The 13,998-nt window shown below is 37.0% G+C and overlaps 1 protein-coding gene across 7 annotated transcripts in view; it reads left to right on the top strand.

Moving 5' to 3' along the window:
• Positions 1 to 13,998, top strand: part of EPHA7 (EPH receptor A7) — a 178,043-nt gene that overhangs the window by 132,732 nt on the left and 31,313 nt on the right. For all 7 annotated transcript variants that reach the window (XM_077811677.1, XM_077811676.1, XM_077811675.1 and 4 more), the window contains one exon: positions 10,714 to 10,838. In XM_077811677.1, the coding sequence (XP_077667803.1) occupies positions 10,714 to 10,838 (125 nt within the window). The remainder of the gene's footprint in view (positions 1 to 10,713; positions 10,839 to 13,998) is intronic.

Below are 13,998 nucleotides of genomic sequence, written 5' to 3'. Positions count from 1 at the left end.
GTATGCAGACTGGGATAACACCCCTATCTCGTAGTATAGATGTAGTCTTTGTGCTCACTAGCAATGTCTACACAGATCAATTAATGTACAACACATTAGTATATTTTATAAGTCCCCTCCTTCCCCACCGTAGTGTGCATTACACCACTGTATATATGTATAAATGTATAAACTAGCCCTTTGTAAAGTTACATAAACTTGGGAAATGTGTTATTTTTATCAGTATAATTGGTTGAACATGATCTGTAGGAAACCGAGACAGTATAATAAACTTCAAGTATTTGCATATCTTTTGGGCATGACTTTATTAAAGGAATACATATATTCTCTCTTTGAAATATCTATTATTCTCTTTATAAATAGAGATTCCTTTTTAAGATTGAATGCATTTTCTCTGTCTCGGTTTGCCAGATCTAATTTATGGAATAGTTTATGGAAAAAAGATTCTCATGCTCGAAATGACTTTCATTTAACATTTTGTTTTAAGGATACATCAAAGTAACATTGTATCAAATGGAATTTCTATCAATGGTCAGGATGTTTCTACATTCATAGACATAAGGCCAGATGCTGATCACCTTATTCACACTAGAGAGCAATTACTCAGAACGGTAATCTCACTTCCATTAATGGGACTACTGTTGTGATTAACTTTGCATCTTTGTCGGTAAGGAGTTCACAGTCTGGCTTCATTTACACCAGTTTTATGGCTGTGTAGCTTCATTAAGTTCAGCAGAGTTACTTCTGATTTATAAAGGAGAAGAGAATCAGGTCCATAGTGTGTACTTGCAAGCCCTCTGTTCCAGGAACTCTCACTGCAATCTCTGGGACTGCCACCTGCTTTGCTTGCATAAATGTACTCACTGTTTGCAGTGCTATTATAATGCATTTCAAATGAATTTGGAAAGATGAAACAGAAATTGTACACATTTTAGGAGTGCTAGCAAAGAAAACTTTTTTTTTCTCCAAACATACAATTATGTCCTTGAATATGCCACGGTACTAATTATTGTTTTCCATTGACATCTTTATGGAATATTTATACATTTTGCAGTTAATATTTGATCAGTGATTTTTTTTTTAATGGCACTCATCTCCAGGGTTTTGTTGGCTGTGTCTGAAACAAAATGGTTTTTCTGAAATTGGAATGTATTCAAATATCGCTTGGACATCCTACTCTAATAAACATAATCATACCAGTGTGCAGGCCTCTGAAACCATTGTTTTATTCGTCAGGCATCATATTTCCCTACAGAAATATTATTCTTGTTTGTGGACAAGTTAAGCTTGAATGGTATTACCAACTATACAGTAAAAGTCAACATATATTAAGATATTTTTCCAGGACTAACATCCTTGAAGTTGACATCTTCTCGTGACTGAGTAGAGAGCAGCAAGGAATTCAATTACAGCAAACAGTCTCTGTCATTACACCTATCCACTTCCACAGGAAGTGATTTGTAAATTGTGCTTTATTTTTTCATCCCATCAATCTTTTGTCCATAATTGACACTTGTCACTAGAGATGAATAGCAAGAGAAAGAAAACATAAAGTAGATGAGTAGCCCACTGGGAAAACAACGTCTCTGTGTTTGGGAGACTTTTATAAATTGCAGGACCTTTGGGTCAGGGTTTTAATCCAGAGGCAGATGTTTTGCTTTTGAAGAGACAGTATAATAGCTGAATCTCAAAAAAAGGCAGAACAAAAATAAAAAACCTAATTAATAGAAAAATATTTCTTCTGTGGAAGAAAACAAACACTGCTAAAGAACAAAAGCCTCTTTGTGTTAGTTGTAAGGCTAGTTTATTATTCTAACGCATTTGTAAGAATCCACTTTGTTCCCGACACGTCAAAACTCATTCGGGAAGCAAAAGTTGTGGATATCTTGGGAATTGATATTGTCACTTGTTACACAAGTCAGCATCAGTTTGGTGCTGATTGATACCCATGTCAGCAGTTTTGAAAAAAACGGGACACACAGATGCCAATGGTATTTGTACCAGATGTTAGGCAAAAGAAACAGGGAAGTTCATACAACAGGTCTTGGAGCAGATTCTGGCCAGAAATACTTGACAAACATTCAGCTCTTATCGTCATAAACTGTTTTTTGTTTGTTTGTTTTATGTCTTTTTGCAAGTTGGAGTTTTTGTTTTGTTTGTTCTTTGGTCCTTATTGGTTTCTGTCCCACAATTATGTCACTGTAGACAGCACACATAACTGATCCCAGGGCTGACTTACAGAATTTGATAATAGGAATTAGCATTTAACCTCTTTAATTATTCTGAATACATCAGCAATAACAAACAGATGGGAATTTACTAAATTATTGCACATCCAATACTAAATAAGGGCATTTCTTGCAAATTTTAAACTGCATAATTTTAGTAAGAACGGTGTGAATATGATCATATTTAGCTAATATGTGAGGTGGAAGGGGAATTGAAGCCATTCAGTCGGAATGTAGATTCCTTTTAATCTATTTCTGACTCCTAGCTTTTCCTTAATTGATTTGCAGATATATTCAAACAGCCATTCTTACTGTTGCTCCCCATAGATCAGCAGGTAATTTAGGAGCTTTTCAACCACAAAAACAATGAGAAAAAGCTGTAATGGAGTAGTGCAGTCAGCTATTACTTGAGTTTGTTGCCTTTTAGCATCTACTACTTAAAAATCCCCAAGTGGTTCAATGAGCTGGTTGCCTCTCTGCCCACAGCTTACAGAGCATTGTAAGCACACAGTGTTATATTTATGAGCCAGAAAGCAAAGTGTGTCTGAGGAGAAGTTAAAGTGGCTTCTCTGTAGGATGTTGTTAGTGTAAAATAACTGATTTATTTGGATATGTTTCTGTATGGTGCAGCTTGTAAACACAGTGGGGAATTTCTCTGTCATTGATCCAGAGCAATAGGTACTAATGGCATAATACAGTGGTACTCAATAACCTTTTATCACAGGCTGCTTTGTCATGTGGAGACTTAACCGAGGGCCAGAGATATACTCTGTAACAAAAGTGAGAGTGCTGTAAATTTTTGTCTATTTAAAAATATTCAGTTTAAGAGCTGCCATGGTTTCTGCTGCCACTTTTGTATGTATTACTGTGTGATTTTGGCACGTTAGCACAAACATGAAGACGAATATACACAAATGTTTCAAAACAGCCAAACATTCTTAGGAAGAGAGGTAGACCAAATCACTGTCAGAAGCTGAGCATCAGTGCCATACTGGAGCATGGGCTATTTTGCTTTGTTCCTGAAAATGCTTTGCATGTTTGTGGGAAATTTAATAAACAAATAAGGGAAATACTTACACCAATAAAATTATACAATTGACGCAGACATGGGGCAAGATTTGATTTTAGCTATGCCTGTGTAAACCCAGAGAGACTGTAAAGTGAGTGCCGGCATATCCTCCCTGGGTTAAATGCATCGGATGAAGTGAGCTGTAGCTCATGAAAGCTCATGCTCAAATAAATTGGTTAGTCTCTAAGGTGCCACAAGTACTCCTTTTCTTTTTGGGTTAAATTGTGGCATTTAGCTACAGTCTAGCATAAGATATGGTGTGGAGCTGCACCATCTTCCAAAATTACCGAGTTGCATTGGGGGGGACAGTAATTGCTACAGTCCTTACACAGGACTGATAATGGAGAAATGGGGAGATTTTTATTCCCTCCTTGAACAGCCACAAAAGGACTAACAATAATCTAGTCCTGTGGTTCTCAGCTGGGGGCACACAGAGGTCTTCCAGGGGGTACATCAACTCATCTAGATACATGCCTAGTTATACAACAGGCTACATTAAAAGCACCAGTGAAGTCAATACAGACTAAAATTTCATACAGACAATGACTTGTTTGTACTTCTCTATATAATGAAATGTAAGTACAGTATTTATATTCCAATTGATTGATTTTACAATTCTATGGTAAAAATGCAAAAGAAAGCAATTTTTCAGTAGCAATGTGCTGTGGCACTTTTGTATTTTTATGTCTGATGTTGTAAGCAAGTAATTTTTCAGTGAGGTGAAACTTGGCGGTATGCAAGACAAATAAGATTCCTGAAAGGGGTCCAGTAGTCTGAAAAGGCTGAGAGCCACTAATCTAGTCCTGTCCTAATATTTTTCTATTTCAGTTTCTTTCTACGTAGACCTTTGCATGCACTGTTTAGAATGGGCCACACACCGAGCTCAGATAAAACAGGTATAAATTCAGAGCAATTCCAGTCTACAATAATCTGCACAGAAAACAGATAGGTAATATATTTTTGAAAGAGACATTATTTAAATAAATATCGGTAATGGTATGATTGGTACTTCCATTTATGATTTGCATTTTTAGGACTGATACCTGAATACTGAATGCTTCATCAATTGGTACAACATGTCTTTATAGAAAAGTGGTGTTAATATTTCATGTAATTTTATTGTAGCCTAAAATAAATCTTTGCAGTGATATAAAAGCAGATCTGAACACTGCATTACGAAAAATCTACCATTTCTGAATAATTGCAGCATACATTGGGGATGGAAAAAAGTTCAAGGCCAAAAGCCACACAAGAAATTGTGTTAGGATGCTGTACCATTAAAGCGAATGGGAGTTTTCTGACTGACCTCAATGAGTCTAGCATCAAGCCCTAATTGTCCTAAGTGTCTTATTTTTGTCATAAAATAAAGGGATATATTACAAATAGTCAACTCTGTTCACTTACTTATTATGGCAACACTGATAAGGAAAGCCCAGTTGCATCCATAGTTCCACTATTGTTTTGTAATAGGGATCCCCCAATTTTGCAGTATTTATTGTCATCAATTCAACAGGATTTCTTCACATAATCCATAGCTGCAGAATTGAACCCCTCTTTCCTTAAGGATTTGAGCAATTTTGTTTAATGCAAACTCCACTTCTACATGTATATTTGTTGCCTGGAAATGTTATTTCAAGACAGATTTCTCACAAAGCACATCAAATGAAAAGTTTCCATGACTGATGTTGCTGGGTGTAATTGCAGTGCATTGATGTATAGAACTTGAAGTCTAACAAATCTTGGAGAAATGGCTGAGTAGCTGTCTTTTGCAAAGTATTTTTATGAAAGCTGCATTTCAGTTGACTTTGTGCTAAAAGTGCTCATGCAATACCTTACTTGCTGATACACAGCAAGCTCCAACTTCCCATACTTTCAGTTTTTCAGCTGACATCGTTTTGGTTGTTTTGTTTTTTTTTATTCTGGTTTCAGGTTAATATAAAGAGGAAAGCATTTCATTTCACATCAGTCACTGTGCTTTGGAAATGTTATCACATTGTATTGAGGAAAATTCTAGGACTGAGAACTGTAGAGACTAAGTACATTTATTTAGCTCAGGATGTAGGTTAAAGGCCTGGGCAAGTAGCATGTGTTAAAAAAAGTTGGGTGAAAAAAAGTTGGGTGTAAAGGATTAGTTTCTAACACTGTTGTTGCAGTTTTCTATCTATAAGTATTCATATATATTATTAATAATGTGTCACGTGATTGGTTTAGGGAGATGGTTGTAACATGTTGCCCTACCGAATGCAATGTTCTCTCCCTAGCAGAGTATTTCCTTGGAATATCCTGCTCCTTTTGACACTTCAGTTTTAATGTTTTCTACAACCTGATCTGAAAATGATGACCAGCTTGAAATCCATATAACTTGAAGGCTTTATCAGCAAAGCCCAGCAAAGTTATATTTCTCTATGGCTAAGATGTTGAAAACCAGTGAAAAATCAATTTTTTCTTGTTCTGAATGGTGTATTCGAAGCACTTAAAAAACGGTGAAGGGGTGTGCTGAGTGCCTGTCATGCTAGCAATGTTTTCTTCTGCAGCGTGTGTAGGGACATCCACCTGTCAGCCCTGGTAGGCTGTGAGAGTTTGATGAACTGGTTTTTGTGTCAGCACAAAGGAAGGAAACGGGAGTTGAGGAACGTCAGAAAGAAAGTTGGTAGCAGACCGTGTTCTGAAGAGCGTGGGTTCCCCGATGGAGCACATCATCGAAATAATTAGCTGGATTCTGAGAAATGGTGACTCTTGGGAGCAGTGGTGCATGGGGAGTTGAAGAGTGCACAGCACACCGCCCTACCATCAGGTTCCTAACTGACTGGGAGTGCTGTCAGGGACGGATTAACATGCTTTGACAAATTTTCAACTCACAGAAGTGTGGATTAAAAAATTCTATTGGTTTGTTAAAGAATGTTCGCATCCTTCAGGAGAGACTGTGGGGAGGTGTCTGGGTATGGGTTTAAGGATCAGAAAGAAGCCAGAAAGAGGTGGGGGGGAATCAATGAAAACTTGAATACAAAACAGATAGTATTAAAAGAGAGAGACTATGGGGAAAATGACCACAGAGAACAAGAGAGAAAAATTGTAATGGGAATAAAAAATACAGAGGCCCTGATTCTGAGCTGCACCTCTCACAAGGAGCTCAGAAAATGCAGCCCAAGAGGCCAGGTAAAGGTGGCTTAAAGTCACCTCTGTGCCTGTTGAATTTTGGGACCAGCACCCAGACAAAGTTGGAGCAGCCCACGTTGTTGCTCTAACTTATAGTGGTTTCCTAGAGGCACCAGTGAACTGCTCTGCCAGCCCAGAATAGCTAGGGTAGAACACTCTGGTTAGTCAGTCCCTTACCAACATCCCTCCCACCTGCCCCTTCTCTATGTCAGGGGCTTCAGGCAGAGCTACAATGTGTCTTAGGGCTGCCTACACCAATCTGGGAACCACTTTGCACCAAGGGAATTACTGATTGTGGCTTTTTTTTTTTCACACTAGTACACAGCACAGTCTTCCCTTTAACTAGAAAAAAAAACATATTTTATTTTGCTTTTAAATCAAATCTGTTTTAGGAGAAAATAGGGCTGCCAGTTAACAGGAAATAAGGTTCCCAACTCAAACTACTTTTGCACACCTACAATATAACTTGGAAGGTTTGCAAAATAATCTAATTTTCCTCCTCTTAATTTGTTTTCTCTAAAGGAAAAGATGAAATAATCCCTTTTTTATTGTACACTTTGTCCAGAGGTTAAGTGGGAGCCATGCATGGCACACACTACTTTCCCAATATCCCCAGATAAGCAAGGTTAACTAATCCCAAAGGGGGTAGTTCATATTACTTCCTTGGTTAAAAGAAGAATAAATAGGATGACCAATGGAATGAAAAAATTAAATCAGATAAAACCAAAGGGAGTGAACATTGGGAACAATTTCAGATGACCTCAGTACTGTATAATTGTATTAGAATAAGTATGAACATTAACAATTTTGGACATCTAAAATGTTAAATTAACAGCCTGAAAACATTTTACTGGATGAAATAGAATATGATACATGGAACACAAGGATTCCTCTGAAATTCAGCCAGTATGCTGTTGCTACTCATTTAGACAAAGAAGACAACTAGTTAATCATCACAAAGAAAATTAGACAGAGTAAATTGGTTTGCTGCATTCCAGAGACTTAGCTACCAAAGGAGTATATACCACTAATTAGAGTGAAAATACTCCAAGCATGCAGTTATCGAGAGAGAGAGAGAGAGAGAGAGAGAGAGAGAGAGAGATTTGGAATGCTTCTACTAAACCATGAAGTTTGTGATACAGTTATAAGATTTTATCAGTTCAGCAGCCTATGTTAAGGGACTTCAATTTTGATTATATTGACTAATGACATAATAGGTTATAATGAAAATTATCAGGCATGCCTTGAATCCTTTGTTTCCCTGGATTCTCTGAGCCCTTTAATGAAACATAAATAGGTTACATTTTAAAAGGTATACTAATGCACAATAAAATAAAAAGAGATTAGGAAACGCAGGAATTGAGTTTCCTAGAGCAACATTAACTTGGTCATGCTGTGGATATTTTGGCTTTTTCGTTATATTTATACAACATTTAATTTTGAATTAACATAAATGTTAGAGTTTAACTTGCGTATTCTTTAAATTAAGAGAAGAAAAATGCCCATGTTTAATATTGGAATGGAGGAGGTTCAAATTAGGCTTTGGGTGAAAGAAAGCAGAGTTCGCCCATTTGCTGCAGCAAAAGGCCCCAGATCTTCTCTGGGTTCCTTATGGATAGAGCCTGAATCCAGTGACATCAGTAGGATCAGGCCTATTAGTTGTCTAGAGATACAGCCATCACAGTGTGAAATGATGCACTATCTGCATACCTGAAAACTAAGCTAACTTTTTTTCCCTGACTAACGGGTTATGACTTTCAGAATCTTAGAGAATTCAGGAGAACTTGTGGAAAACTCCTAAAAATCATGGGATCCACAATATTTTTTTTCACTGATGATTTTCTCCTGTTGCTGATATTAAGCAGTCATTGTTTAAGGCTTGAGTTTTGTGCATTTCTGTGAGAATTTTACCATTTCCGCTGTGCAGCAGCCCCTTCTCCTATAAGAGAAGAGAAACTTTATGATATCATAAAAGGTGTGGGTTTCATTGGGATCTTCTTAAAAAAAAAACTAAGATGCCAAGGAGCATGCTCAGAAGGGATTTTCTCCTTTGTTCTCACTCCTTTGGAAGAGTGTCATAATTCATGGGTATTACAGTCCAGCTCAAATGAATGGAAGCAGAATTCCTTTTTTTAGGAATTAGGAATTCCTCCTGCCTGTTAGCATACTAACTACATCTTCCTCATTCTTATCTTCTTTCACAAAGTTATTTTAAACTCCCATTTGAGGCTTATTCTGACAGGCATATGCAACATCTTGGGTGGGTAACATTTTAAGCCTGGTTGTCAATATATGCTTTTTCTAACAATGGCAAAACTGAGTTGCTAGTTTCTTTGGATGCAAATACTAGATGTTAGATCCTTCAGTCTTTTCTAAGTGCCTTGATTGCAGGTTGAAAATTTGTGATATTTAAAGAAGGAATGAAATTTACATATTATGTAATTTTATGCATAAAAAAAGCGGGGGCAGGGATTCTTCTGGGAAACAATATTTTTTTTAGTTTCAGAACTACTTAAATAGTCTTTACTGCATCTTTTAAATTTCAGACTATTTCCATCTTCTGAAAGCATTACTAAGTGATTCTTTTTCTGTGCCCCAGAGCCACCTGTTACCTTTGTTGGTAGTGATTATTTTTGTGGGTGTTTGCTATTTTATTATTTTCCATATATAGTTGGTCACTTCTCATGAATTATGACATCTGACCAGAGCAGTGGATCCTATGTCTGACAAAGGTAAAATCAATTTTATTTCTAATTTTGATTTCTTCTATAATGTATGGATCCATTACTCTGAATAGATTTTCTGGATCTGATCCAACTCTCATGAACAACAGTGGGAATCTCACCGTTGATTTCAGTGGGAGGAGTATTAGACCCTCTTAATAAACCTACTCTACATGAACTTGATCCTGCACCATTAGAGTTAATGGGAGCCTTTCCATTGACTTGAACGGTAGTAGGATCCAACTCTGATTGTGCTTGGTATACCATGGGAATGTTGTAAGGACAAGACGTAACATCAAACAGGGCTAAAATGTCATACAACTGACATTTGCAAAATGGTCATATTTGGGTAGTTTTCTGTTCCACATTGTAATTTTTTGTCTCCACACGTTTGGAAGTACCCATTAGTGAGATGAAGAAAAGGAGTACTTGTGGCACTTTAGAGACTAACAGATTTATTTGAGCATAAGCTTTCATGAGCTACAGCTCACTTCTATCACTAGATCCACTTAATAATAAATAAGAAAATCTGCCACCTTTCAGTATTATTATTTTTTTTTACCCAGAACTTGGATCTGTTGTAAGAGAAATCAAAATGACTTGTGCAAAAACCTTTTCAATCACTTATAACTTAATTATCACTTTATTACCTGACCAATATATTTTCAAATGAGACTGTGGTGTCACACTATTTGCACACCATGCTTCAAGTTCCAAAATTCACCTGTTTTTTGTAATATGTTTATCGAAAGAATGGTGCAGTAGAAAAAACATAGAGTATGGGGGTTTGAGGGTTTTTTGGTTTGCTTGTTTGGGGGGTTTTGGTTCATTTTTGTTTTGTTTTACCTCTTCACTCCACAAGAACATACTGTATTAATTAATTTGTCAAACGTTCCTAAAGCACTGAGATCAAGCCTTGAAAATTTCACCCCAAAAGGAAGAATGTTTCAGAATGTTTTGAATGAGTGAAAACAAAGGATTATAACTGAAACAAGTTTGTGATGTTTACTATGTAGTTTTCACTACCAAGCAAATTCAGTCATGAAAGAACATTGCTGGTAATTGTTTGAACTGGATCTGGAAGCAGCCTTTTGAAATCAGCCTGAATATGATAGTCTTTTTGTTTCTTTCTCTTAATTTTTCTTTTCTTTTTTTTATAAGTGTTGTCAAAACACATGTAATAAATATTTGGACTCTTAATTTACCACAAGAGATTAATCTGAAAACCTACTTTCCTGGCTTAATTAGAATTCATTTGTTTAATTGTCATTCTGATCCTATCAATTCCAGTTTTGCACTAGCTTGAACAATGCTATCTTGTTGCTGTTTGCACTTTAATTTAGATTTCTATTATGGTTTATGAACAGTAATAAGGTTCTGCTTGAATATTCATTAACTTTTGAATTGTGAGCTATGAAAAGGTGCTTTTCTTTACCTTAATGAAAGTGGCACAGCATGGGACTGATCGGTAGTGACATTTGATTTGAGACATCCAGCAAATTTGCTCATGGTTTATTGACACATCTCGTCCAAACAGCTCCCTCGCAAGTTAGCGAAGTAATGAAAGAGCGAGTGCTGCAAAGGAGCGTGGAGCTTTCCTGGCAGGAACCAGAACATCCTAATGGAGTCATCACTGAATATGAAATCAAGTATTACGAGAAAGTAAGTGTATGTGAAATGCACAACAATTTGCTGTTTGCATCATGTCATCCCACTCTTCCATGGGCAAATTTTAATGCCATAGTAATTATACCAGCTATTATCTGTTGGTGTCATTTCAGGTTGTAGTTGATTTTTAATAACCGTCTTCCTATCCCATTAATTTATTATCATGATAGGTTCTGTATATTGTATTTGTATATTACACAAATGAAAACATCCACTCGATAGCATTCTTATCTTGCTTGTTTTTATATGATTACAATAAGCAGGACTGTGAATGTTTTTGCAAGAGACTTGTGACTTTTCTGTCTCTTATCCCTTTTTTTAATACTTCTAGGCTGTTGGAAATGTGCTGTTGAGATCAGACATAAAACAAAGCTCCAGATCATTTTTGGTAATAAAATAACCTATGGCACTTTTGCAGAGTTGGGCATGTTAGACCTGATGTCTCAAATCTTCATCCATTTTCCCTGAAATATCAGCTGGATGAATTATTTTTCACTTGCTCCCCTAAAAGCTCTCAATAATGTGTTGGTAGAAAGTGGTTGCATTTCCATGGTAGGTGAAGTTATCCTTGTATATGTAGCGTGAACTCCTGGGCCCAGTGAAGATGAGGGTTGTTTTGCCATTGACATCACTGAGGCCAGGATTTTATCCATAATCTCTGTTAAAAAAATGCTCTGTACATGCAAGATATTAATTAATGCTGAAAAGCTTCTAAAAAAGGCTGAATTAAGATATAATAAAGGAAGGAGCTCTTCTGTGATCACTATTGAGGATGTATTTTAACTCCATATCTAACCTAATCATTATATTTATTTCAGAGCTGAGTATGTCAAGTTTCTAGGTAACATGCAATTAAATTGAAACCAGATTGTATCCAATATCAAATGTCTCATCTAGTTTTCTGTGCTGAATAACACAAATATACTTATCTGATTATTTTTACATGGGTTAGAAAGGAGAGTAAAAAGGTAGATAGTTTAATGATCAAAAAGAAAAGGAGTACTTGTGGCACCTTAGAGACTAACCAATTTATTTGAGCATGAGCTTTCGTGAGCTACAGCTCACTTCATCGGATGCATACCGTGGAAACTGCAGCAGACTTTATATATACACAGAGAATATGAAACAATACCTCCTCCCACCCCACTGTCCTGCTGGTAATAGCTTATCTAAAGTGATCATCAGGATAGGCCATTTCCAGCACAAATCCAGGTTTTCTCACCCTCCACCCCCTCACACAAATTCACTCTCCTGCTGGTGATAGCCCATCCAAAGTGACAACTCTTTACACAATGTGCATGATAATCAAGTTAGGCCATTTCCTGCACAAATCCAGGTTCTCTCACTCCCTCACCCCCCTCCAAAAACCCACCCCCATACACACACAAACTCACTCTCCTGCTGGTAATAGCTCATCCAAACTGACCACTCTCCAAGTTTAAATCCAAGTTAAACCAGAACATCTGCGGGGGGGGGGGGGGGGGGGAGGAAAAAACAAGAGGAAATAGGCTACCTTGCATAATGACTTAGCCACTCCCAGTCTCTATTTAAGCCTAAATTAATAGTATCCAATTTGCAAATGAATTCCAATTCAGCAGTTTCTCGCTGGAGTCTGGATTTGAAGTTTATTAGGTTTGAAGTTTATTTAATGTTATTAGGTTATTATTCAGGGGACACCATCACAGGGCCTAATAACATCAGCCACACTATCAGAGGCTCGTTCACCTGCACATCCACCAATGTGATATATGCCATCATGTGCCAGCAATGCCCCTCTGCCATGTACATTGGTCAAACTGGACAGTCTCTACGTAAAAGAATAAATGGACACAAATCAGATGTCAAGAATTATAACATTCATAAACCAGTCGGAGAACACTTCAATCTCTCTGGTCACGCAATCACAGACATGAAGGTCGCTATCTTAAAACAAAAAAACTTCAAATCCAGACTCCAGCGAGAAACTGCTGAATTGGAATTCATTTGCAAATTGGATACTATTAATTTAGGCTTAAATAGAGACTGGGAGTGGCTAAGTCATTATGCAAGGTAGCCTATTTCCTCTTGTTTTTTCCTACCCCCCCCCCCCCCCGCAGATGTTCTGGTTTAACTTGGATTTAAACTTGGAGAGTGGTCAGTTTGGATGAGCTATTACCAGCAGGAGAGTGAGTTTGTGTGTGTATGGGGGTGGGTTTTTGGAGGGGGGTGAGGGAGTGAGAGAACCTGGATTTGTGCAGGAAATGGCCTAACTTGATTATCATGCACATTGTGTAAAGAGTTGTCACTTTGGATGGGCTATCACCAGCAGGAGAGTGAATTTGTGTGGGGGGGTGGAGGGTGAGAAAACCTGGATTTGTGCTGGAAATGGCCTATCCTGATGATCACTTTAGATAAGCTATTACCAGCAGGACAGTGGGGTGGGAGGAGGTATTGTTTCATATTCTCTGTGTATATATAAAGTCTGCTGCAGTTTCCACGGTATGCATCCGATGAAGTGAGCTGTAGCTCACGAAAGCTCATGCTCAAATAAATTGGTTAGTCTCTAAGGTGCCACAAGTACTCCTTTTCTTTTTGCGAATACAGACTAACACGGCTGTTACTCTGAAACCAGTTTAATGATCGTAACTCTGAGTTACTTGGTTTAATTTCTCTTATTACAACACTTGTCAGAGAGCTGCATACCTCAATTTTTATAGCTTGCAAGAGAAATTTTACTGTTTGTACAAGTTAATTCATTTTTTCACAGACCCACAACAGTGAAATTCTATCTTGGGATAAATTTCAAGTCTTCAAATGTTTACCAATGACTAAACAATGTTATTTTTTACATATCCTAAATAGTTTCTTGCCTGTAAAAATCATCATTGGTCTTTGTAAAACACTGAAAATGCTCGATGAAATCACAAAACATTTAGCTTTTTGTGAATAGGACTCATGAGAATATGATTTTTATAATTTATTCAATATATTTGTGTTGTTTTAGTGAGTTGTGCAAACAGGAGATTGGCAATAAATGTATTAAATCATTGCTATAAGAGAAATATCTGCCAGTCATAAATTAAAATTAAATTAATTTAATGAGAATTCAAGACTAAGGATCTGATCTTGCAAATATTCACTCAGAAACTAAACTTTGCAGCTGGGAGTAGTCTTT

Source organism: Eretmochelys imbricata, chromosome 3 (assembly GCF_965152235.1).
Source record: "Eretmochelys imbricata isolate rEreImb1 chromosome 3, rEreImb1.hap1, whole genome shotgun sequence".
In the NCBI taxonomy this organism is placed as follows: domain Eukaryota; kingdom Metazoa; phylum Chordata; order Testudines; family Cheloniidae; genus Eretmochelys; species Eretmochelys imbricata.
The sequence above is the reverse complement of the archived record's forward strand: the minus strand, read 5'-3'. Positions and strand labels throughout refer to the sequence as shown.